The 27,107-nt window shown below is 39.8% G+C and overlaps 1 protein-coding gene across 8 annotated transcripts in view; it reads left to right on the forward strand.

The window, feature by feature from the left end:
* The window catches only part of RARS2 (arginyl-tRNA synthetase 2, mitochondrial), a 62,953-nt gene that overhangs the window by 967 nt on the left and 34,879 nt on the right, over positions 1 to 27,107 (forward strand). For all 8 annotated transcript variants that reach the window (XM_055713786.1, XM_055713783.1, XM_055713784.1 and 5 more), the window contains exons 2-9: positions 459 to 532; positions 1,129 to 1,234; positions 12,756 to 12,839; positions 14,762 to 14,859; positions 15,971 to 16,026; positions 17,387 to 17,470; positions 23,417 to 23,493; positions 26,681 to 26,836. In XM_055713786.1, coding sequence (XP_055569761.1) covers positions 459 to 532; positions 1,129 to 1,234; positions 12,756 to 12,839; positions 14,762 to 14,859; positions 15,971 to 16,026; positions 17,387 to 17,470; positions 23,417 to 23,493; positions 26,681 to 26,836 — 735 coding nt within the window. The remainder of the gene's footprint in view (positions 1 to 458; positions 533 to 1,128; positions 1,235 to 12,755; positions 12,840 to 14,761; positions 14,860 to 15,970; positions 16,027 to 17,386; positions 17,471 to 23,416; positions 23,494 to 26,680; positions 26,837 to 27,107) is intronic.

A 27,107-nucleotide genomic window follows, 5' to 3' on the forward strand; every position in this document is an offset into this window, starting at 1 on the left:
GTGGTCGTCTTGCAGGTTTGTAGGTGATTCATGTTCTTGTGATCATCCAATCTTCTTCAGGTGATTGTGACCACCCAATCTTTCCAGCTAGGAGACTTAGCACTCCCTCCCTCTAGATAGCATTTGAATGTCTCTCATCTTTTCTTATTCTCTTTTAAATAGCCCCTTTGTTAGAGGAAGAGGGGCAGGCGTCTCCTCAAAACTGTAGTTGTCGCCGCACCCATGACTAGTCACCATACCCACATTCCTTAAGCAGACACATACAATCACAATCCATGTCCATTATCCCCATTTCACATTATTTCTCCATATCAAGTAAGTATTTGCTCTTTTTACTTGGGTTGAAATTTGAGTTCAAACATAAATGATTTATCCCCCACGAGTATTGAAACAGGGAGCGCTGATTTTCCTGGACCTTTTTTTGCTTAAGCCACTTGGGTTTTTTGTTTCAAATTTAGCTTTCAAAAGTTCTGGATCTGCCACCAGAAAGTTTAATAAAGTCCATATCTGCAGTTCCTGTCTCCAAAAAAAGGTACTGTTTGCATTTTATCTTACAGTGTTACATTTTGTTATTTTCTGTTGTGCCTATTATTGCATGAGCTTAACAGCAATTCAGGGAAGTAGTACAGAAAAAACATACCTAAACTGATAACCAATACAGTTATAAGAAGATACCTAAATCTAATTAAGTCACTATTTTTTTTCAAGCAAGCTTGAAACAAACATAACTGCTTAAAAAGCTGTACAAATTATAGGCAGTGCTTGAATGGCAAGTGTTTCAGCATTAATGATCTGAATGTGAAACGGCTTAGAACCTAAGTGAAGTTATATTTTTTTCAGTGTCCGCCTTAAGAGTTGTAATGGTGTTAGCAGGTAGATTACACTTAATGCATAAGCTTAATTTTTGTTTTCTGAAATAGTATTCTCACCATGTCTACTTTCTGATTGTATCAGAAAAAAGGTAATATCTGGCCTCCTGTTGCAGCTTTCTGAACATAGTGAACTTTCAGGTACCAAGTTTATGCTTGGCAGTTAGACTTACTATATGCAGAGTCAACTTGGATCTGCCAAATCTCCCCATTGTTTCAACAGATTTTTTTCCTGATTTTCCTGTGTTCTTTTTTTCAGGCATGTTGCTGATTTCCAGCTTTCCATTGCTTCTGTAACAGATAACAGTTCTAGTGGTTGCTTAGCCCGAGACCTTCATCTTCAAGCTGAGAAGCTAGCTGAAAGGGTATGCTAAGACATTAATCATGTATTTATGCAATAATAAACTCACAGACCAGAGCTGTAACAGGCATCATAAGATAAATAGTATTATTTCTCCAAACATCTGCTTGGATCAGTCTAGTTTAATGACTGCACCTATTGTAACCATACACAGAATCTTCACAGGGAATTGGAGAAGCAGTTTTAGTTAAGATTCTTGTAAAATTTTCAAATAGTTTGAGAATTGAATGGTGAATGCTATACCACTTGTCTAAAGGATGACGCGCCTATGTTTAGTTAGGGTCGGGAGATGTCCAGGGATCCTTACTGCAGCATGACGATGCACAGACTGCTAAGTCCTTGGGTTGGTTATCTTTAAAAAGGGACATTTTGTCTTAGATTCCTGTTGTACATGCAACGTGGCGAAGATGGAGACTTTAAACATGACCGCTAAGGAATAGAGTCTGCATAGAGACAATTCCTCAAGGACACTGTCCAGGCACAAGATATGTTAATGTTAACTTGAAGATGTGCTGGGTCCTTGAATGGAATGTGCTGGTTGTCCAGATGTGGGATATGTTAATGAGTTCCTGCAAACTTGATGAATAGGCATGAGTGACTGGTATAAGGAGGGGGCTGAGGGGTTCCCTCGGTGTGCATGACTTCGGTGGAGCGATCCCTCATGCACCCAGCGCTGCCAATAAAGGATACTTAGTCACTAAGAAATTTTGACTAAGTTCTTTAAATCAATCTGGCCACCCAGATGGGACACCTCTCTGCTGGGCTGTAGGACCCGCTGGGGATAGGACTCCCTAGGGTACCCCCGGGATTTCCCGGAGGGACTCCTTGACTCAACAGATCACTGCGGCGGCAGACAAGGACCCCATCACTGTAAGTGACGGTATTCTTTATTTTGGTTTGTTTGTTTGGTAGACCGGTCACTTGGAACAGCCCGTAAGTCAGAAGGCAAAAGTTAACTTCTGCAGGGTGGTGTATACTTTTGTGGCTAGCACCTTAAGTATACATTTGGTTTTGTTGGCATTCAGTTGCCGTTTGGAGCCTGGCAGGTTTGCCTATAGGGCTCGTTCCACATCTGACTTACTGGATGTGGAAATTTGACTCTGATTATCATTATTGTGATTTTGGCTATATTCTTGGTAATAATAGTGGGTTCTTGGTGTTGCTGTAGAAAGGTACCTGCATGTTGCATTTTGTAAGTGTTAAGTGTATTCTGTTAGTGTGAAGTGGGAAAATGGGAGGAAAACAAAGTGGTGGGAGTTTAAAGAAAAGCCCTTTAGGATGTGTTTTGAGTCATTGGAAGGATATTGGAGGATCTGCTGGTGGAAATGCGAATAGGAAAACATTGATAAAATATTGTAATCAATGGTGGCCGCTTTATAAGCTGTAATGTGGAGAAAAGTGGCCTTTTAATTAATAATTACATGGTTATTAATAATTGTTATACTCATGCTGGAAATGTGAGAACATTTTTGTATTAAGTATATTATAAATGTTGGTATGTGGTTATTGTCTTGAACATCCGCGGGGTGAATGTGAACCTCTATATTTTTTAAAGTGTATATGGTGTAAAGAATTATTATATGTATGGGGGGGACAAGAAATTGGAACGCCCTAACTGTAAGGTTTGGACGCCTTGGGACAAGAGAGAGAGCTGTAAGTGAAATTAGAGTCGTCTGTGGCTGGGATAGCGATTGAGATAAAGTGGTGGAATAGTAAGAAAGAGTCTGTTGGGATGTGTTTTAAGTCACTGGAAGGAAATGGGGGGGGGGCAGCCTGGGGGAAGCATGAATAAGAGAACTTTGGTTAATTACTGTAATCAGTGGTGGCCCCTGTATAAGTTAGGGGACAGAGAGACATGGCCCTTAAATGGAACACTGAATTACAATGTTTTATTACAGTTAACGTAAATGGGATGAAGTAATGTGTGCAGATATGTTTGTGTGACAGAAGGAGTGTGGGATTAACACCACTGGATCTTTGATTATGGCTCTAGAAAAGGATAGGAGAAAAAACCCACAAAAAAAACCAAACAAAAAAGAAAACCTGAGACCTAAACTAGGAAAACCTGAGACCTAAACTAGAAAGATGTTCTTGTTGAAATATTTGTGTAAAAAAAAAAAAAATATAGCTCAGGTTGTGGTTCCTTCTGTGGAGCAACCAGAATGAAACGCGTTGTAAGATAAAAACTTGTACTAATGTATGTAAGATCTGAAGCGGGGGGGTGGGGTGGAGAATCAAAGACCCTGTGAAAGTGTTAAAGTATTGGGGTGAGTTTGTACAAACCCCTGTAGCCCCTCGAATGTGCGACTGAGTCATGCTGTGGACGCATGGCAGGGTGTTTTCTGCTTGCCTGCGCAGGCATGATATGTAAGAACACAGATTTAAAGCAACAAGTAGCAGTTTTGCATTCAGGGTAAGAAAGAGTTAAAACAGAAGTGCTGTTGCAGAGGCAGGCTTGTGTAACCTGCAGAGCAGGAAGAGCATCTCCTGCTCCAATCCTTCCGATGGTGAGGAGGAGGGGGTTGCCGTTGCTGACGATTGAGCAGAAGGACCTGACAATGTCACCCCAATTGCTGCAGCATTTGCAGTACAGCAGGACCGGTTACCTGCCCCTTTAGGGCAGGCAGTGGGTCTGAGGAGTATAAAGGTGAATCTTTGATGGGGAAATGTAGATGTTTGAAAGTTGGTTGTGATGAATAGGACTGGACTCGAACGAGTTGATTTTTACTAGGTAATCCTGATGTAGAAAAGTTGATAGAAGGAATAGGGGACGTGTACAGAAGGTAAGGGAAGAAGAGCTGGGTCGTGCTAAACTGGTACAGGAGACGAAGCAGAGACAGAGGAAGAATATCAGGCAGAAGTGAATGAGCATATTGTAGGGAAAGTGGACACTGGAAGCGAGATTGCCCTAAGCTAAAGAACCAACAAGGGGCTCTGGTGAACTAGGGACTAGGAAAAATGAGGTGGAATTTTTAGTGAATACAAAACCAACTTATTTGGTGTTAAACTTCAGTGAAAAGAATTTGTTACAGTTGTGGGAGCTACTGGCCACCAGGAAAACATCCTGAAACCTTTAAAGTACAAACTAAGAAAACAATTGCCAAATTCACCAAAATCTTTACGTGGAAAAGAGGACCTCCCTGAAGTGAAAGAAATCTTTAACCAGGTATGTCTGGAAATAAATTCCAGGTAAGGCAAAAAAAAAAAAAAAAGCTTTACCTGTTACAGTAAAAATGATAAGGGGAGGGCCTGCCTAGTTCAGGTAAAACAATATCCCTTGGTCAGCAGGGCTGTGAGGGATATTGGCACAAAACCTGAGATAAAATACACTCTGTAGTAGTTCTACTAATATAAATCTGTGTTTTACCATGACAGTGACTTGTTATGGGATGCGCAGGTGAAACTCTGCATTGGCAACGAAGTACAAGGAATAAGGTTGGTCAGGTGCTTCCTACCACAATCAAGGGCAAGACTGGGTTGGCCTCTGTGTTTGCCACCAAGAAGAATCTTGAGCTCTGCTGCTGGCTGCAACCCAGTAGGCGCTGAGCGGTGGGAACATAGGCCATGCCAGACCTTGATGTGAGGAATGGCCCCCTCCATTATAAGAGAGTCATCCAGGAAGGAAGAACATAAGATGGCCCATTGAGGCACTGATTTGGAAATTGGAAACTGCCTGGCTGACCATGAGGCCAGATGAGTAGCAGAGGAGGTAGGAAAGGAGGAATTATCCTTAATACCAGACAGTAAAATCCAAACTATAAGTACAGGTCAGGAGCCAAACTATTCTAAAGAAAACTTAAAGCTAATTCAGGACATGAATGATAAAATAAGTAAGTGGGCTTATTTGAGGGATGGTCGTATAGTGGTACCATCCAATTTAATATGACCACAGCCCTAACAGAACATAATAAGACGCATTGGGAGCTGGTAATTTATATAAAAGTCTAAATCAGAAATTGATAGGGTGGAACTTGTATACTGTAACAAAACAGGTGACTCAGTAATGTGAAATGTGTTTGAAAATTAGCCAGGGCAACAGTGGCAAGTTGTTTTTTCCAAACTCCCAAGAAAAGGGGGGTACCGATATTTATTAAATGAATGGACACCCCAACGTGTCATACAGTATTATGGACCTGCAACTTGGAATCCTAATGAACTCCTTAGCGGTGCTTGAGAACCTATCTACAATCTGAATCGTATCATTCGTCTACAGGCTGTTTTGGAAATTATTACTAATCAAACAGCTAAAGCTCTTGACTTATTGGCAGACCAAGCAACTCAAATGTGAAATGCAATTTATCAACACAGGATGGTTCTCAATTACCGGCTAGCCGAAGAAGGAGGTGTTTGTGGTAAATTAAATGTTTCCAATTGTTGTTTGAAAATTGATGACAATGGTGAGGTAGTTAAACAAATCACATCAGAGATAGGGAAGTTAGCCCATGTTCCCATCCGAACTTGGAAAGACTGGAATATTGAGTTGTTTTCCTGGCTTCTCAGGAGCCCCTGGGTAAAACAAATCCTATTTTATTTGTTATGTGGATTAGCCATCTTACTGGTTTTGCCATGTGCTGTTCCATGTTTTATAAGATTAATTCAACACGTTATAACTAACATGCAATTTGCTACTATAGTTTCACCCGATTAAACAAATTAAACAAATTTGATTAAACAAGTTAAACAAATTCGAGTAGTATGCCGAAATGTACACACAATAACAATTTAATAGCCAACAAGAATTTGGGAACAATTGACTCTTAACAATTCAGATAACAATGTAGGCCGAGTAAGAATAAAAATAGAATAGCAGCAAAAACAACCTTCAGGAATGCATAGACGAGGATATGGTAACGCCTTTTATACTTTTCCACCTCCGTCATAAGTTCTTGACGTGTGACAACAGAAAAACGCACCCTCTGCCTAAACAACAACAGGAAGAAGAAAAAAAAAAGTTTTGATCCCCTTTCTAATGAACCATATAGGTTAAACGTTTTGAGAACACTCATGTTACAGAATGTTCAGAGGGGGAAATGTGCACTCTAGACCCTTCTTCCCTGGCAGGTGACGTGGCGGTCTGGTGGTGAGAAAGCATTACGTTGAAAACAGGGACCTATCGTTTGACCATAGTGCCATAAATGTTACCATTAACAGACTTACCGGAGTGGTAAGCTCGGGAAATGGGTCTGGGACTTCATCTGGACACTCAGCAGCCATCTTTTATCACATGAATGATCCGTGTATGCCTTTGAACATGCGCATGTGCAATTTTAAAGCCCCATGGAATGTGTTGGAAAAATCTGGAAAGACCACGCATGTGAAATCTCTATAGTCTAGCCATGATAGTGACGCATGTTAAAAAAAAAAAAGGGAATGTGTTAAGAAACTATAGTGTTTATAGTTCATTTAAATAATATTGATTTTTATTATTACTTAAGTGAAACATACAGCTATAAGTGTTGGTTTTAGGTTTTGTTTTTGTAGGTTATTATTATATGCATTACTGAACCCTTTGGATTTATTTTGAAAACCGTGTGTTTGACGCAAAGTAACTTCAATGAACCACTTGACAACCAGTAAACAACAAATAACAATTTATTAACAAACATGAACTAGAAATTGAATAACAGAATAACAGTCCAGCAAAGTCTCATGTAACGTGAAAACAGACTTCTTCACTCGTGAATCCAGCACAGTCCTGAATAATGTTGGGGTGGTAACTCCATCTGTTCCCTCCATGATAGTCTGTGCCTGGTCCTTGGTATTTCTCTTCACGAAGTGACGAAGATGAACAGAAATAAATAACAAGTCACATGGTAACTTTGCTGGAGATCAACATTTTCGTTTTGTTTATAGAACAGTCTCTTGCACTCTCCTTTGATATCCCACAAGTTCCACTATTTGGGACGAATTGCGAGGAGGAGATCACACTCTTCTATACCGGCGTGACCAAAAGCACTCACAGAAACACATACTGATGGTTACTGTAGTCACGATAATGCAAAGGCTGAACAGCAAAACCGTGCAGAGTGTCATCTCCTGCTCCCATCTTTTCAAATGGTAAAGATTGTTTGTGGTGAGACAAATTGGTCGATGACCTTCCTGGTCGAGGTTCAGGCTAACACCCTGACCAAAACTGCACAATGAAAAACGCATGCACAGCCACAAATTGGGCCCAACCTTAAAGGGGCATAAAAATTTAAATGCCCACCTCCTGGCTCTTGATTCTTAGCGACAATTAAACAAGTATTGGAAACAAGGGCCGGAGGGTTAGATCAACCAGTCCACTCCTTTAAACCTGGTAGCAGGACAACCCCTAGAGGGAAAATGGAATGGACCGTATCAAGTGTTGCTGACAACTCATACTGCTATCAAGATTAAAGAACAACCAGCCTGGATTCACTTATTTGCGGATAAAGAAAGCTCCTGAGAAATCATGGGCCATCACCTCAGCAGGACCCATGAACCTGCTATTAGATCTTAATTGTAGTAGTAATAATTTCTGTAGTTGTAATAACTTCTAGAAACATAATGGACTGTCAAAAGGATCAGGGATATTTGTGTAGGGTTATTCTGATCTTAATTGTAATAACTGTAGAGATTTTAGAAACTGAAGCATGGATAAACAATACCGGTCTTCAAACACTCCAAAGAATTGTTAATGCCACGAAAGCTAAGGAATGTTGGATATGTACCTCTCTTCCTAAGGGAGGCCTGATAACACCCCTGTATGGCGTGGCCTCCCAAAACTGGAATTATCTAGATGGCAAATGGCCTACATGGCCAGACTTTTGGAAAAAGCCAGGCAATGGTAAAGGATACTGTCTATATGATAACAAAACTTATAAGTTGGGTCCTAGATTTGATTTACAAATATTAAATCTAACCACCACGGTATTTATGAAAAGTGATAATAACTGCCATTGGAAAGCTTGAAGTAAAACAGGAGGACCATGACCTGGTAATCCAGGACAAAACACTTGTTTCCAATCAGATGGATGGAATGATTATTGGATAAATTCTTATTTACCATTTATTTATTATTGGATAAATTCTTACCTACCGTCTATGTAGGAAATTGGAATGTGGATCAAATTGGAAACATAACAGTAATAGATTTTTGTAATAATACCCAATTACAAGGTTACAATCCATCAGGACAAGATGCTAATTGGGCCTGTGGTTGGTATAAAGCAGGGAGATTCTTAGGAGCAAATTTAACTGCAAGACATGGACCTTGCAAACTTCCCCAAGGATATTGGTGGTTATGTGGGGATGGATTTAGCAGAGAACAACTTCCCCCAGGATGGTCAGGTATGTGTACCAGAGGATACTTAACCACCCAAGATCGAATTTATAACCAAACATCTCCACCTCCACAAACCTTATCATAATGTCTGGAGACGTGTAAAGAGAAGTGAAAACCCCATTGTTGTGAGACATACTGCATACCACAGTTTTGTTAGGTGGTTTATTCCGTGGTGGAGCTAGTGAATTAGAAAAGACTGTGGTAAATATGTCGGCAGAAATTGAACCGATGTTTAATTTAACAACAGATGCAATCAGCCGATTAAACCAGGAAGTAAAATCTTTGAGTAAGGTAGTACTTCAAGACAGAATGGCCCTAGACTTAATTACCTTAAAGGAAGGGGGAGTATGTATGATAATAAACCAAAGTTGTTGTGTATACATAGACCAAAGTAATCAAATTGAAACAGACATCCTTAAGATACAGAACAAGGTTCAGGTTTTGCATGAAATTACTAGAGACAATTTCTCATGGAGTTTTGAAGCTATATGGATCAAACTGACTTCATGGTTACCTAATTTAGAATGGTTAAAGCATGCTTTTGTTATAATACTTATCGTAGTAGTTTTAGGAATATTAATATGTATATTACTTCAGTGTTCTATTTGGTGTTGTCGAAGAATGATCATAAAATACGATGATTTTCTGTATTTGTAAAAGAATTTACAATAGCTGTTAGAAAAAGGGGGAATGAATGGTGAATGCTGTACCACTTGTCTAAAGGATTGACGCGCCTATGTTTAGTTAGGGTCGGGAGATGTCCAGGGATCCTTACTGCAACATGATGATGCACAGACTGCTAAGTCCTTGGGTTGGTTATCTTTAAAAAGGGACATTTTGTCTTAGATTCCTGTTGTACATGCAACGTGGCGAAGATGGAGACTTTAAACATGACCGCTAAGGAATAGAGTCTGCGCAGAGACAATTCCTCAAGGACATTGTCCAGGCACAAGATATGTTAATGTTAACTTGAAGATGTGCTGGGTCCTTGAACGGAATGTGCTGATTGTCCAGGTGTGAGATATGTTAATGAGTTCCTGCAAACTTGATGAATAGGCATGAGTGACTGGTATAAGGAGGGGGCTGAGGGGTTCCCTCGGTGTGCATGACTTCGGTGGAGCGATCCCTCATGCACCCAGCGCTGCCAATAAAGGATACTTAGTTTCTAAGAAATTTTAACTTCGTTCTTTAAATTAGAATAAACAACATTTGTGAAGTTAGGAAGGTATCTGAAGGGTATGCTGTGGTCTGTACTGTTGCCTAGCACTTTAGGAAGAAATTGAGTATGCAGTGGATTGGAAAACCAAAGACTGCAAAATCCAGCACTAGAATGGCAATGGGTGAATTTAGCCTGTGGGACAAACAGGCCAGACTTCCAAATCCCTAACTGCTTAAGACTGAGGTTTCTTAGAACAGCAATTTTTTCATATATTTTAGGCTGAGAAATGACAGTAGCTGAGGTGTTAAGACTAGCTATAGCATAAAAAAGGAGCATGCAAAACAAGGTCTACAGAAGTGACACAAACCGTGAAGAAATGGAAGGAAATAAAAATTTGGAGAAGTTGGCATGTGTGGTGGACAAAAGTGGGATCAGAAAGGTGATGTTGGGGTTTGAGGGATCATTTGTGCTAAAAAATCCAACTACCTTACAATCTAAAAATGTGTTGCTGATGCCAATGCAGAGGAATATAAACTAGAAAATTGTGGCAAAGTTAGTTGGAAAGCGGAGCTAGATTGAATAATGAAAGTGCAAGTGATTCTTCATCAGCCTCAGAAAGAGCAAGCTTGAGAATGAATCAGTTGGGTTGCTATAGCATGATCAGGATTTAAAAAGAAGAAATAAAAACAGTTGCCATATGCTTAGAAGCTAATCTATTTCTCCACGTCATTCTTTAGTGCTGAGATGTTGAAGAGGTTCATATCTTGGACCCGTTCTTGAAGCAGATTAATATTCTGATTCAGGTGAAAGAACAACAGATGATGCACAGGTGTACAACAAAAAGTTCTGAAACAACTTAAAGATGATCTAGAACCATAAAATAATTAAAGTTGGAAAGGACCTCAAGATGTTATCTGTTCCCATCTCTGCAGCGCAGGTTGTTGAGGGTTTTTCGATGAGGTTGCTGAGGTCTGTTGAAATCTTAACGGGTGCTGAAAGCCTTCAGGGATTTGACAGTCTCCCTGAGCAATCTGTTCCAATGATTGTAACATCACAGTAAAAAGGTTTTTTTCCTTGTATCTACCCTGTCACTTTAAAAATAGCTGCAGTTCCCAGTGTTCAGAAAGCTGGACATTGTCCCTCTCCTTTGTTGTTTGTGACTCATTAAATAAACCTGGGACGCTTAGCCCTACATCTTTACATGGAAGAGCAATTTTAACAGTAAAGAAGATGAGACCATCAATATAAGCCCCAAAACTGAACAGAGCGTGCTGATCAGACAAAAGAAAAAATATTCCATTAATCTCTTGGGAATGTTTTTTCTTGGGTAGTGAATAAAGGAGATGCAATTAGTATTTGTTTAGACTGGTTATTGCATCCACAAAGAAGGTAGGCAATGTAGAAATTAACAAAATATGACCGCATATCAAAAACAAGACAGAAAAACATAGGCAGTTACGAGTTTTTGTCATGATAGAGAGTTGGTGGAGTGCCTCAAGGTTCGACAGTATGTTCTTAGTCACCTCTGAGTAAATAGGTCACTATTTGAAATACAGATATTTAGGTTAGGCAGAAGAGAGAGAAATTTTTCTTGTTGGCTAAAATAGACTAAATAATAAGGCAACATGACACTGAATGAAATGTAACATGCTCTGGTGTGCTGAGAATTGTCTGTCAGAAAGGTCAGAACTGTCTTGTCTCCATGAGCTTTTGATTTCATCTGGCTGGTGCTTCTTGTTTCATCTTTGGACTGTTAGTTCTTTGTGGAGGGGACATTGTTTTGTGGGGGTTTTATGTCTCTCTACAGTGTAGGGGCACTCTGGTCCAAGCCTTAGGCACCGGGAGATATGGTTACTAAAGAACCACAAGGCACTTAGAGGAGAGGTTGTTAAAGCTATGAAGAGGCCAGATAAGCACTCATTAAAGAGAGATAAAAACCACTGAGATGACAAATGACAGATTACGTAGAAAACGTTTAGCAGAACAAATGGTATGGAGAAAGTCCAATGGGAATTTCTGTTTTCTCTCTGCTCCATACACAAAAAGGACCTTTCATAAAAGGATAAGGTGGGAAATCCAGAGTCAGTACGAGAAATATTTTTTTATGTAGCTTGTGAATAAACATTGGAGTTTGTTGTTATTGGAGCTTGTGAATGTTAAATAACTTCAAGGCTAACTGTGATTTTAACTCCTGGTTAAGTTAGTGTCTAAGCTGGAGATGTAGCACAGGGGTAGAACTTCTTCATCCTGATGAGCTTCAGTAGGAACGTAGAGCTTGCCTCTCTCAAAGATGTTAATCAATTGATAAAGTGAGTGTGTCATCTTTTATACGCTTTTCACCCCCTTCCCTTTTTTTTCTACAAGACAATTTCTTGGCTATTAAAACCAGCTAGTTCCTTATTAAACTTTCGTACCTGACAGGTTGAGATCCAAAACTCCCAGCCTGTGAAGAGATGAAAACTTGTGTAAAGAGGAGGTTGAAATTAGGGGTTGGGTGCCCAAATATTCATTATGGGTTCAGAATTTTCAAAACATGTCTCTTACGGAAACTGTAAATGAAATTTTTAATAAATTGGCCTTTAACATCTTTATTTTATATCACTGGATACTGCAGAACGTTGCGTTAAAGTCAGAAACTTCAAGAAACAGCAGTCCAAAACTTCTGTCTCAGGTTTTCTTTCAAGACATTGATCTTGATTTTTTTCTTTTTGTTTTTCAAGTGCTGTCAGGTACTGTGTAAGTTGTCAAATGTGCCTCAGGTTTTGTGTATACAAAGAGATCAACCACTACACAGGCTGTACACATGCAGGGGCTGAGCTAAAATAGACGTGTGACATTTCAGGCTGAGCTATGTTCAGAGCTGTTAAGTATGAATTTGAAATAATAAAATCATCCCTTTTGCAACAGGATTGATTAAATGATCTATTTGTGGTTGCTTCAAACTGATAAATAACATTTAGCATTTGTAGTGGATTAAATTAATACTTATAGTGCATTGAATTACAGTTTTCCAGTTCATATATTTTCATGTAGAGTTTCTGTTTCTTTTTGGTTTTTTAGCTAAAATGTGATGCTGTAGTCAGTGAAATCAGCGCTGGTCCAGGAACAGTGAACTTCATGATAAACAGGGAATTGTTAGCAAAGGTGAGTACTATATTTCAGGTGCGTTAAGGTAAAAGTAAATTCCTCAGTGTAAAACTATAGAACATTTACTGTTTTAAACAGTTGTTTTCTGTGTGAAACTCTTTTGCTAAGTTCTCTTCAAGGATCCCTGTTACTGATTTGTTATGTAGGCCTAATACTTGGAATAAGGCTCACAAAAGTTTATCCTTATGAGGCAACAGTGTACCTACTGTTTGCTGTTGATCATAACTCCTCTCTAAGCTTGGCATCTGCTTTTAGTTTCTACAATATACAACTCAAAAGTTTTGGTCTTACATGTAAAGATTTTTGTTTAAATTAGAAAAAGATATGCAAAATAAAAGTATTTGATAGCAAAGCTATCATTACATACGTTGCTAAAACAAAATAAATAAATACATAAATAAAAAGGGAAGATGTATTCCTCAAAGTCAAATGCCTGACTGAAATTGAACGCTGTGTTTGTTAAAGCAGTAATTTAATGAAAGGAAGATACCACTCAGTCTGTAAGAGTAGTGTCTCAGTTGTACTTTGGATTATTTGCAGGAGCTTCATAAAGGGGAGTGGATGGTTGGTGCTGTTAGTCTGGGGACTGACTGAAAACTTTGCTAAGCCAGTTCAACTAACTTGTGGAGCAAGCTACATTGTGATGTTTTTCATGGCCTTAATCCATAGGCTTAGCAACTCTTGTGGAAAATGATACTGTAGTCTTAGAAAATTAACCACATGTGAATTAGGGGTAAGCTATTATCTAATAGACTCTTTTGTCTCTGTCATTTAAACCACTGGTTGATGTTTAAATATGCTGTTAGTTATGTATGACCAAACCTTCCATGAGCTGTTGTTGCAGTCTACCTGCAGTGAACTGATGGAGAGGATTCTTTAGTAGTTGTTTTGTCTCATAAATTGCCTTTAGTGAAAATCATGAAGACTAGAACTCCCGTACATTTTTGTGAGATTTCCTGAAGCGAAAGAGATGTGTTTGTGTGCTATTCAGGTGACCTGCATATGTGTGGTAATGCTCATTGGATTTCTTGTAGGCCCTCAGTCACGAGGAATATGTGGGAGGTCTGATGCGTCCCAAAGGGTTGGAGCTGCATGATCTGTTGTGCTGTGCACATCTGGTATCCCCTATGTATTACACTTTGACAAAATGCTTGGATATTCCTAGGAATTTCAAAGAAATGGCCAAACACCTCGAAGTGTGCCTAGATAAGATGTATTCATGGGAAGATGTTGCTTTTGAGGAAGCTTAGAAATCTGCTGTGTAGGGTTGTTTTTTTTTTAATTAATTAATAATAATAACAACAAAAACTCGCTGAGAACATTTGGCTGCACAATGAGGTAGATTCTCTAGTGAAGTCTACTGCTCATAAGCTCTCCTACTTTTTCACCCAAACCTATGGTCTAGTTCTACAAGGTACTTTTTATTTTAAAATGTGTTACCTGAGTTTAGGATAGATGAGGGTCCTGGTTAGCATAAGGTAACACTCATATTTACGTGAGAACTCCTTTTTATGTGAGGTCACTGTTCTACCCATGTGCTTAGACTTGCATTTTCTTTTCTGTCCACCAGTTACCCTGAGGTTACTCTCTTGCCCTTTCATTTTATGTAACTAAACAATGATTTTAGTGAAAACTAGGCTTTCCAATTCCTTTTAAGTTTTTACCAGATTCAGCCTTGATTTTCACCAAAACTCTGCCTATAAGTTCTCTAACTTTTTAAATTGATCAGATACAGCTTTCAAAAGTTAATGGCATTTTCATCTGGGTATGAGATCTTGGTTGCTTGGCAGACCAGCCATCTAACTGCTAATGTGAATAAAGGCTGTGGGATCAGTCTCTTGTGTGATTGGTTTTGTTTTGCTGATCGCACTTTCTGCTGTTGAAACACATTTTCTTTTTTAATCTTCCTTATGGTTTAGACTGTGTTGCATCAGGTGTTGAAAGATGGCTTAGAGTATGGACTGAAGAGTGAACTTTTCTCTGCAGTGCCTAGACAAAAGGCAGTGATTGAGTTCAGGTAAGCACGTGATGAGTCCTTTGAGAAAATTGCCTTGTCTGCTTGTTGATATTTTGCTGATTGATATTCATTGCTGTAATGTATGATGCCTGTGAAGTTAAATCATATTTACGGTATTATATTCAGCTGTATTTGATACTCCAATATATTTGCCAAGTAGCGTATAAGTTATATTTAGGGAATTGAGGCTTTTTAGCAGAATGTATTTCTGATATTTAAACAGTTCATGCCTCACACTACCCTCCACTGAGAATATTCTCATTTAGTGCATAATAGCATTCAGATTTTAAGTAGGCTCCTTTTATTTTGTTATCAAGAAACATGATCTGAATTTTCAGCCACTAACCTGTTTCTTTTTTCACCTTAAAACCTTCCTCCCTGACTTGCTGAAGCAGACAGGCATTTGTCTTGCTAAATCTTCTTGGTTGCTGGCCCCAAAATTTCTATCCAGTGCAATTTTGTTCATCGTCACCTACTCATGAAATGAAAAGTGGCTGACTTGGATCTCTTTATGTATAAATATTTTTATTCACTTATACTCCCTCAGCAGGCTTCCATAGTCACAGAAAGTAAGCACTTGGCATGAATTTGGAGGGTGAATTTTCATAGTTGAACTTCCATTTTATTATCAGGAGACAAACAATTATGGGTATGGGGGGTTTTTTGGAGGGGCATTGTTGGCAGAAGATGATGTGATTTTAGTTACTTTTTAGATTGTACACAAGGTCACCTGTCCTGGTATCAGATTTATTTCTAATAAAGGTATGAGGAGAGTGATCCACATGTCCAAGATATGTCAAAACTGAGAAGGCAGTGTAAGTCCTTTGTTGCTAGTATGGTTGGGTTCTGGGGGCTTCTTTGTTGTGAGTGAGGTTGTTTGTGGTTTCTTTTTCCCTAAAACACTGGCTGTTAGCTGATACTGGAGGTAAAGCTGGTTGAATAGGAAAATTTGCTGTCTAGAACAGAAGCTAATCAGGGAATTTTAAGGGAGAATTGAAAATGGTGGGTTTATTTCAGTTCTTTTGCAATGTTCGTGAGCTGAATTCTTTTGACTTGGTGATCTGGCAGTCTTGTACATTAAACAAACATTATTTGTGAAAATTTGTTACAGCTCCCCTAATATTGCCAAAAGGTTTCACATAGGACATTTGCGTTCCACAATAGTAGGTAAGTACACATTTAACTGCCTCTTAAAAGGGCTTCTTTGTCTTCCTCTTTAACTTGACAGGGGAACACTGGTAACCTTTCACTCTTCTAGTGGTGTGGCTGTGTCAGGCTCAACTTGCTAATTAAAACCCTTTTGCTCATTATCCGGTGAAGAAAGGAGTGCGGCGTGGTGCTGGCAGATTTATTAAGTTGCACGTAATACAGTTTTATGACTGTGAACATTAAATGAAGTAGTTTAAAATTGTTCTACAAAGACACCCAGGGCAGTTTTCATTGAGGTGTCATGAGAGTCCTTTGAATTTTAAATTTCCAATTTGCACTGGACTGCAGAGCAGTCAGGTAGTTATGTTTTGGTGACTGTCTTGCAAAAAGCTTGCTTTTATATGTTAATTACTTTATACCAGTATTACTAACACAGCATCTGTACAGCTAATAATGTATTAGGTTTTAATTATACTTAATGTATTTATGTATAATTATTCATTACATAAAGTTAATAATTATGCCTCTTCATGGACTGATAGATGAGTGAAGTCAGGTATTTTGGGCTCTTTATGTTCTGTTTCTGGACCCTTTGCTGTAGAAAAAAATCACTTTTAAAATTTTTTCTGTAGATCAATGTTTGTCCAATAATAAGAGAACGAATTGACTATAGAGAATGGAATCAAAAGTCATTGCAAACTGTAATACAGTTTTACATAAGAGAAGAAAAGAAAGCTTTCTGCATCCTTTTACATCAGTATTTTAATTCAAAGGTATCCTTGAAGCACAAGAAAATAAAGGAAAGGATGTGGGTATTTCTTCTTTGTAATTCTGTGATTGTAGCTAAGCTCAGGTGAAAAATGAAGGTTTTTTGTTGTAATAACAGTTAGAACCAAGATGTGCTTATCTGGTATGGTAAGTTTGGAGCATATCAGAGACATAGTGTGTTAAGTGCAGAGCTCAGTACTGCTCCAGCAGTATATAGAGATTCAGGACTTGATGTTCTCTATTTAATGTCACAGTTAACAGTAGTTTGTGTATTTTGAGTACTTGCTTAACCTCCTAGTATGAGGTTGCCTGACTGTGACAGGAGTTACGTATTCTGCCGCATATCTGTGAGCATACAAGAAGACTTTAAAAAGTGTGTTTCATATTAATGTACTTTGTAGTGTGTGCATGCACATACATGTGTATGTTTTTACTGTTGTGTGAGAAACTTCATGGCACCTTTCAAATGCATGGCCTGTTGCTTTTAGTTGTGAAGTATTTTAGAAAATTTTGTGGAGTAGTTCATCTGACTGCAAAACCAGAAAAACTTTTGTTGACATGAGAGACTATCTACAACTGAATAATAATGCCAATTTTGTTTCCTTACCAGGGAATTTTATAGCAAATCTCAAAGTTGCACTGGGACATGAAGTAATAAGAATAAATTACCTTGGTGACTGGGGCATGCAGTTTGGTATGTTTTAATATTTGTTTCTCCTGTTCCCTTTTCTACTGTATAATATGGTCTAGGTTTCCAATTCAGTTTTTGCAGGCCCATTGGATTCACTCTGGGCTCATGAAGAGTAGTAATATTATGTTTCCATGTATGTAGTGTGTAGTTAATCTCCTTAAAACATGAACAAAACAATCCAGACTGATTCATCAGCAGTATGACCTATATTACTGTACAAGAAATAACAGGAGGAAGTTTACCCAACAGTCCCTCTGTCCCTCAGTAGCTCCTTTCTCAGATTACGTATGTGTAATTTGGGGTTTATTTTTAAAGGGCAGTAAAAATATTTCCTGAGTGTGCTGGTTATACCTTTGGAGCTATCACAGCTGAACAGATTTCTGTTGCTGCCTCCAGATTAAATGTGTACATATTACTATAGCTGTTGCATGTCTACTGTGATGCTGTCCTGCTTGTGCAGATTTTGTATGTGTAACAGTCTGGAAGAGTAAGCTTGCTAATTTACCTATAGAATCCTTTAGGTTGGAAAATACTTCTGAGATCATAAAGTCCAACCATTAACCCAGGACTGCCAAGTCCACCACTAAACCATGACCCTAAGCACCATATCTACATATTTTTTAAATACTTCCAGGGATGGTGAATCCACCACTTCCCTGGGCAGCCTGTTCCAATGCTTGATAAACCATTAGGGAAACAAATTTTTCCTAATATCCAGTTTAAACCTCCCTTGGTATAGCTTGAGGAAATTTCTTCTTGTCCTGTCACTTGTTATCTGGGAAGAGAGACCGACCCCCACCTGCCTACAGCCTCCTTTCAGGTAGTTGTAGAGAGCGATAAGGTCTCCCCTCAGCCTCCTTCCCTCCAGGCTAAACAGCCCCAGTTCCCTCAGCTGCTGCTCATCAGACTTGTGCTCCAGCCCCTTCCCCAGCTCCGCTGCCCTGCTCTGGGCACGCTCCAGCACCTCAGTGTCTGTCTGGCAGTGAGGGGCCCAAACCTGCACCCAGGGTTCAAGGGGCGGCCTCACCAGTGCCCAGTACGGGGGGACAGTCACTGCCCTGGTCCTGCCGGCCACACTGTGTCTGACACAAGCCAGGATGCTGTCGGCCCCCTCGGCCACCTGGGCACACTGCTGGCTCATGTTCAGCCGGCTGTTGACCAGCACCCCCAGGTCCTTTCCCCCAGGCAGTTCCCAGCCACCCTTCCCCAGGCCTGTAGCGCTGCCTGGGGCTGGTGTGACCCAAGGGCAGCACCTGGCACTTCGCTTCATTGAATTTCATACAGCTGGCCTCGGCCTGTCTGTCCAGCCTGTCCAGAGCCCCCTGCAGAGCCCCCCTGCCCGCAAGCAGATCAACACTGCCCCCCAGCCAGGTGTCATCTGCAAACTTACTGAGGGTGCACTCGATCCCCTTATTCAGATCATCGATAAAGACATGAAACAGGACTGGCCCCAGTGCTGAGCCCTGGGGAACACCACTTGTGACCAGTCACCAACCGGAGTTAACTCCATTCACCACCACTCTTTGGCCTCGGCCATCAGCCAGTTTTTTACTGGGTGTAGAGTGCACCATCCAAGCCATGAGCAGCCAGTTTCCCCAGGAGAATGCTGTGGGAAACGGTGTCAAAGGCTTTGCTAAGGCCCAGGTAGAGAAAACATCCACAGCCTTTCCCTCCTCCGCTAGGCAGGTCACCTTGTCATAGGAGATCAGGTCAGTCAGGCAGGACCTGCCTTTCATAACCCCTGCTGGCGCGGCCCGATCCCCAGTTGTCCTGCACATGCTGTGTGATGGCCTCAGGGTGACCTGCTCCACAACCTTCCCCGGCGCTGAGGTCAGGCTGACAGCCTGCAGGTTCCCGGATCCTCCTTCCAGCCCGTTCTGGGGCATCATATCGGCTAACGTCCAGCCTTCTGGGACCTCTCCAGTTAGCCAGTACTGTTGATAAATGGTGGCTCCCCCACCAGCTCCCTGAATACCCTTGGGTGGATCCCATCCAGCCCCACAGACTTGTATGAATCCAAGTGGAGCAGCACGTCATTAACTTTTTCCTTCTGGGCTGTGGGGACTTCATTCTGCTTCTTGTCCCTGTCTTCCAGCTCAGGAGTCTGAGGGTAACTGGTCTTGCTATTAAAGACTGAGGCAAAGAAGGCATTAAGTACCTCAGCCTTTTCCTCATCTTTTGGTGCTATATTCCCTGCCCCATCTGCCACAGCTGTACACATATCAATAGAACAATTGTAACAAAATGTGTATTTTATATTTGGTTGTCTTTGTGTGTGTTTGTGTGTTTTCTTTATCTGTTTGTTGTTCCCTGTCAAAACTAGTTTATTTTTCATGGAGAATAATTACCTTCCACAGCAACTGCATTTTGGCAAGTTGAGGCCTGGAGAGTTTGTAACTAAAGATATCACAGTGCTTCCCCCAAAATACTCAGTTTCCCTTAAAAACGTAGCGAAAGAGAGATGTGTAGGTGGAGAATGTGCAGTAGGCCCTGAAGGCCATCACTCTTGCATGCATGTGAGTTTGCCTGCACGCACATACACACTCCTGCCTCTTCTGGAGTGTCCATCCGTCTTCACCCAGCCCTGTAAAAACTGGATCCCCTGGCCTCCTCCCAGTGTAGACTGCACTTTGTCCCAGTACAAACTGGATCCCTTGGCCCCTTACCAGTACAGACCAGGTCCAGTCCCAGTACAAACTAGAACACCTGGCCTTGTCTCAGTACAGACTGGGACCTGTTGCAATACAAACTGGAATTCCTAGCTCTGTTTATGGTACAGTCTTTGCTTAGTCCCCGTAAAAACTGGATCTCCCTGGCCTTCTCCCAGTACAAACAGGGCTTCATCCCAGTAAAAATGGGATCCCCTGGCCTTATCTCAGTAGGAACTGGGCCCCTTCCCATTACAAACTGTATCCTCTGACTCCCTCTCAGTACAGTCTGGGCCCAGTCCAATACAAGCTGGACCTCCTGGCCTCTTCCCAATACAGACTCAAACCCCTTTAACCCTGTCCCAGTACAAACTGCGGCTGTAGCCTAAAGCAGCTGAGCTTGAGAACAGCTGGGAGTGGGTTGATGTTTGGTTTTAGTGTTGGGGAGCCCTGCAAGGAGCAGAGGTTTGGACTCTGTGATTCTTACGGGTCCCCTTCCAACTCAAGATCTATGGTATCAGTTAAGTGAGGACTGAAAAATTCTTTCATGTGCAGCCTAGCAAGGCTTGATATTTATTACCTGACCAGAGATCATTCATGTCCAATTGCTGGATCTGTAAATATCCCTCTAACGTGCCAGTTGACCCATCCATAGGATTCAAAACTTTGTTGATTTCTGTCGTTAATCTTGCATTTTAAATTCATCCGTATTCTCCTCTGTTTTTCGAATGTCCTCCCAAAAGCTGTTTTTAAAAAAAGGTAATCATGCCCCCTTCCTCATTCCTGAAAGCTGGTACACCTGTGAAGACTGTAGAACTCCCCCACACCTTTTCCAGTAAGTTCTGGAAACAACGTCCATGTATTTATTTTTACATGGCAAACACAAAGTGCAGTGTCTGTTAAGCAGTCACTTTTGCTCATTCCAGCCCTTATGCTGCCTCCTCCTGTTTCACTGGCGCCACTGTTTATGGGAAAATCAATGTTATGAATGGAGCTGGGTAGAAAATGTACTGTAAATACCCTACTTCTGTTCCATTTATATATTCAGATTCAGCAGCGTAGGTAACATAACTATCATATATTCAGTTCTACCTGTTCTCCCTCTAGAGAAAATTCCTGCCTTTTAGACAGTTGAGTGTAACGTTCTTATGACTGTGAGAGCAGTAATAGAGTATTTTTTCCTTTGTTAAATTATTTCCTCCACAGCTGATTTTCCTGATCCTGTTTCTGATCAAACAGCAGTTTATAACAGAGTTTTGCTTCACTTAGAATTTTTTTTTTTCTTTGGAATTGAATACAGAATGAGTTCACCTAAAGTTCAGTAAATTTCATCATTGCATATTTCATTCATTTTTGCCCCTTAGCATAGTGATAAAACTGTCTATTGTATAATGAGTGTGGCAATGACAATTAAGCAATGAAATGCAATGTGGGTAAAGGGCTTCTCAGCCAGCCTCTTTCACTCCGTCTTTGAATATACTAAATTGTACTTTCTAAGTCTATCATGAATTTTCTGTATTTTAATACAAAATTTCCTGAAAGTGTAAAGATCACAATGCCTGTTACTTACTTATGTACCTGTTGTCCAGCCCACAACTGTTAGAATCATGCTTTTAACGTAGCAGTTCCAACTATTTCTTTCAAAAATGGCTGCTCTCTTTATTTGGGCTGGCTCAGCTCAAATGTATGCCAAGTTTTATAACAAATAATATAGTCATGCTTCACAAAATTATAGCATAGGAATATTATGATAATGGTCCTTTCCCAGAAGCAGTGCTATAATTAACAATCTGTCGGCATATCTATTACAGCTGCTATTGTCAGAGGTTTTAAAACGTAATAATTGAAAAAATATTTTGCTGAAACATGGCAGAGAAGTCCTCAACCTTTAGACAGTTTTGGGGCAGGTTTCTTAAGGTAACAAAGCTTATGCAGTCACACTTGTCTTTCCCTCTGTCTTCCTGTCGTTCTGCTCCTAATAAATTTTGAACCCATTGGCCAGCTTCAGCCAGATCTGACAAAGAAAAATGTCTCCAAGAGAACAAATTTCTTTTGGTATTGTGACAGTTGGCAGCTGAGTAGGGGTAGAAATACAATGTAATGCCCTCTGGGAGAGAAAGTTAACTTCTGTGTTTAGCCTCCTGGCTAACCAGTCAGCACATGTAAATCGGAATCAGTCCCAACACATGCTGCATCTTGCCAGTAATTGGCAAGTACAACAAGGGTTGGGGATAGTTCGGGGAAGACAGAAATGTGTGGAAGGATGCGTTTAGGTTGAATAAAAACTGGCAGTCTTGCTGGAGGTTGGAGTGTGAAGCCAGCATTGAGAAGTGGAATATGTAGATACACTAATATCTCAAGAGAGATCATTAGGAAATCAAGCTGATTGCTTATAGAACAAGCTGTCCTGAAAGAAACTCCCTTTGAATAGGATTAGACTGATTTTATTTCCTAGATGCTAACTTGTTTTTCTTACCTTCTGCCACAGCTTCTGCTGTATCCGGCGTTTCAAAGAGGGAATTTCTTGAGACAGTACTATTTGTTCAGATACAGAGGGCTTTTCAAAGGGATACCTGCATACCTATTCCTCAGATGCTGGCTTCACATCAGTCCTGGTCCTTGTCAGCTCAGAGAAATGAGGCAGTCTTAAAAGCAGCCTCAGATAATCTAAGAGGTTGCAGGGTTAATATTGCTAGATTACTGAAGCAGTTAATGGGCTTTTTTGATTTAAACAAAAAGATTGGGATTTGGATTTCTTGCCCTTTCAGATGGCTTTTGGAAAGTGCTAAAGCCAAACTGGATACTTGAAAAAAGCTGCATATTCTCAGCATGCAGCAAAAAGTTTCTTTGAAAATATTGCATGAGCGGTATGTGGAATACCATATTGTGGCCCATTTTCTATTGTCCTTGAAATGGTAATACTGCTGGGGGAGGAAGCAAAACAAGGAGTTTTGAGCATGTTTTGTTGCGGTACGGTTTCCACTGTGTGGCTTTTCATGTACAGCTGCTTACTGTGTAAAAGAGAATTTTCTCTACAAGTCCAGAAACAAATTCTATTTATGAGGAATTGGAAAATAATCAGTATTTCTTACTAGTTTCTAGCTATTATAGTTTTGGGGGTTTTGTAATGCAGTGGAATAACAGGTTATGCTTTTGATTCGTTTTTGTAGCATACACCATTATTTTTTAAAAATGTAAGGCATTGGTTTTATTACAATGTTAAGACTAGACTTGCTTATGAAAACAACAAAACAATACACTCTACGCTGTTGTCTAACTCTGCGTTTAATTGTTATTCAAGGCTTATTGGGTGTTGGTTTTCAATGCTTTGGCAACAAAGAAAAGCTAAAATCCAGTCCTTTACAACACCTTTTTGAGGTAAGTTCAGAGAAGACCAACTAGGAATTTCAAAGGACAGTCCATTTAACTTAGCTGTCAATTTTGCATAGAATGGTGTGTCTGCAGGGTCATGATGAGACTCATGGTGTGTTTAAATGACCTTACTTGAAGGATCAGTGCTAGCTTGGGCCATGGCAGCAGAGACATTTTTCACTAGGCTGTGGCAGCAGAGACAGGTTTCATTAGGCTGAAAAATATGCCCCATAAGGGAGGTGATTATATGGATACTTACGTTGCATTGATTGCTGCTACCACCACAGCTGGCATGACTGATAATCAACTATCTTAACTGGACATAGGTGACCACTGAGCTCCCTGTGATAACTGTAGTGGAAATGGGAGTCTTGCATCTGATGCTGTAGTATGTTGGTTACCAAAGTTGTGAAAAGAAGCGGCATGTACAGTGTAAAATTCCTCTTGTTGCTAGTATTTTTAGAGTAAGTAATATTTAATTTCCATTGCTCAATACACAAACCACTGTGGTTGGGGGAAAAGGATCTTTAAAGTGTTTTGTATCTAATATGGAGCCTTAGCATAATAGGTAAGGAGGAGTGACAGTCACTTTCCAGAATACTGTTCTGACTGCAGAATGCTCTTTTTTCTTCCATGAGTATGAAAGAGCCAGCAGTGTAAGAAATAGTAAAGGCTGTTTGTTGGGAGGTTGCCCTCTTGGTTGCCCACCAGGTGCACCAGCATGGTGTGAGTGCTGTCAATGGCAGTTCTGTGTGTCAGGGACAAAACTGACTCAGTGGACTCTCCAGGTTAGCAATAAAGGTAGTTTAACAAGCTTTGCTTTTCCACGTCTTAATGTTTTTGGTTGTTGGTTTGTGCCACTCAACATGCCTAATACCATCTGAGGTAGTGTTTATTTCTTCCTCTTTACCAGTTCCTGTCACTTCCTGTTTCATACAGTGCAATGAGCAAAAAAGAGTTTTGTCAGTCTTTTGATACTTATCAGTGGTCTCTGGTTGATAACTGTGCTGGGTGTAACATGTATCTAATACACGAGAGAATATGACTTACGTACTTACCTGCACAAAGCCAATAACCATGAGGATATGTGGACAAATTTTTCTGAATGGCTCATGTTCAAGCCCTCATCCTTTAAAAGATCTCACATGTTAATGGGGCTTTGTCAGGGTTTTGTGTGGCGTTGTCAAGTGCTCTCTTATTACAAAGCTGAGCTGTGCTTCACCCTCTGACCTAGATATGGGAACTATTGCTGATGCTGGTGTTCAGGTAGTATGTCATAGGATAACTGTTTCCCTATGCTGGCAAAACTGTGTTTGAATACCACGATACTCTACAGCTGAATGCATATTAGGCAGTTTGTTTATGTGGCAGAGTAACTCCTTCTGAGTTTGCCAGCTTCTTTGACATAGATACATTTTCTTTGCTTGTTCCCTCATCCCTGAGGCCTGCTCAATAAACCTTATTTCTTAACATTCTTAACATGGAGATGTTTTAGAGCTTGTAGGATTGATTTAAAGAGACAACAAGAAGTAGTCATATTCTTGTGGTTGTGTATTGCTGCATATTGTTTCATTTTATTTTATAATTTCAGTCCATTCTTAGGATTTAAATTCTGAATACATGAATTTGGCACTAAAGCTTTAAAATACCATCTATTGCAGGAGCATGTAGACTTTATGACCTTAAAAAAAACTACCTTCAAGTACAGACAACAGTGTTCAGTCAAGCTGCAAAATATTCTAAAACAGTAGTTGTTAGAGACCAAATTAGTTTCTCAAATATGCCAAATTTTTACCTGTTTGTCAGCAGTATTCCTAGTTTATGTCAGAAACTGACATGAAATTAACCTTTCCTATGGTTATTAAAAAAGAAAATTTCCATAGTGCTGGTTCTATATAAATAAATGTGTAGACAAATGTACTTTTCCAAACATTTTTGTACCTTTCATTTTGGAAGAGTCAGATGCAGATATGCCTTTTGCATTATTTTTGCTTTTAAACATCACAAATTGAGGGCAGGGGAGTGCTAGAATGTGTGAAGCTATTGATGCAAGAGGGGGAGCATTGTTCTTGGAAAGGGTTGAATTTTCCCTCTACTTTAAATTTCTCTGTGGCAGAACTAAGCAAACATTAATCTTTGAGGCTTGTCAGCAGTGCTGTCTGTTCAAATTTCTAAAAATCTTGGGACATAAAAGGAAGGGGAAAAGTTGAAGAGTTTTGCTGTGGAAGCTTTTTTTTCTTAATAGGCAGAACCCATTTGAGCAAGGTATTGTTGCCAAACTTACTGTCTGAACGTTGCAGGAGCGAAGTTTTTATAATTAGTTATTTTTTATCAAATTTTTATCAAAATTGCAATGATTTGGGGATTAAAACTCTTACAAAGACTTAAAAGTTAAGCAGCATTGAACTATTTGGGTCTAAATACATAGTGTAACCACTAGTTAATTTAATTATTTTTATGTAGTACTTCAACTTTTTAAAAACTCTTCCACATGCTTTCAAGATGCTGTGTGTGGAAAGCAAGGAATCATTGTCTGGGTGAATATTTGACCTTTAGATATAGAGAAATATGGTAATGAATGGGAGAACCAAATTTGCTGTACATAGGTTAAGTTGGCCAATACAAGAGTTTGTAATGCTTTTAACGAACTGACAGTGCGTATGTGTGTCTAATCAGATGCTGACATTCATATACTTGACTTCAGCCACAGAGAGGCAGCATGTATTAATACGAGTGCAGAGTACTATAAGTAGCTTCTGGGTCAGAAGTGGAATTGGTTTTTATGAGCTTGTAAAACATTGAGTCTATCTAGGATTTTGCTGCTTCAACTGCCATCTGAAGAAAAGTCTCTGGTTTAAAAGTCTGTGATGGTTTCCCTTTCATGTGTAAATCATAAATTCTTCCATATTCTGCTGCCACAGTTGTTTCAAGATTATGAGGAAGATGATAGTGACAGCAGTAAGGAATTATGGCATTAGTCTTGTTTCAAGATAGGCTGCACATTTTCCTATTGGAATTTGGACTGCTCATTCATCCTTTTTAAATGGGAAATGTATTCGTTTATCATGTCTTTAAAATTTTGATGTTCTAAATGTCATCTTTAAATGCATTTGTATTGTTCTTGTAGAACTTTGCTTATTTTTATTGGAGGAGAGGATTACACAGCTTCAACATTTTCAGTGTCATATTTTAGGTATATGTGCAGATTAACAAAGCAGCAGAAGATGAAAACACAAAAAAGCTGGCTAAGGATTTCTTTAGAAAACTGGAGGAACATGATGAGCAGACGTTGTCACTTTGGAAACAATTTAGAGACTTCAGTATTGAGGAATATGTCCGAATTTATAAGGTACAAACCATCCACTACTTTTTCTGTGTTGTTGGTAAAATAGTCTCTATTTATTGCTCCATCAATCTAATTGCACAGCACATTTTTATCTAAGAGACTGCCAAACAGTGAACGGATGTAGGAACAGAGATTGCTTGTAATGTTGTCAATTCATTGCCTTTCCAGTAAACTTTACAGTGTTGCAGGAAAGCTGTTCCTCAGTATGCCAGATTATGCCCTGTTTTGTTTGGAAAAAGCACAGTAATTTATTTAACATCCAAGCAGACCATCG

Source organism: Falco cherrug, chromosome 6, assembly GCF_023634085.1.
Source record: "Falco cherrug isolate bFalChe1 chromosome 6, bFalChe1.pri, whole genome shotgun sequence".
Lineage (NCBI taxonomy): Eukaryota > Metazoa > Chordata > Aves > Falconiformes > Falconidae > Falco > Falco cherrug.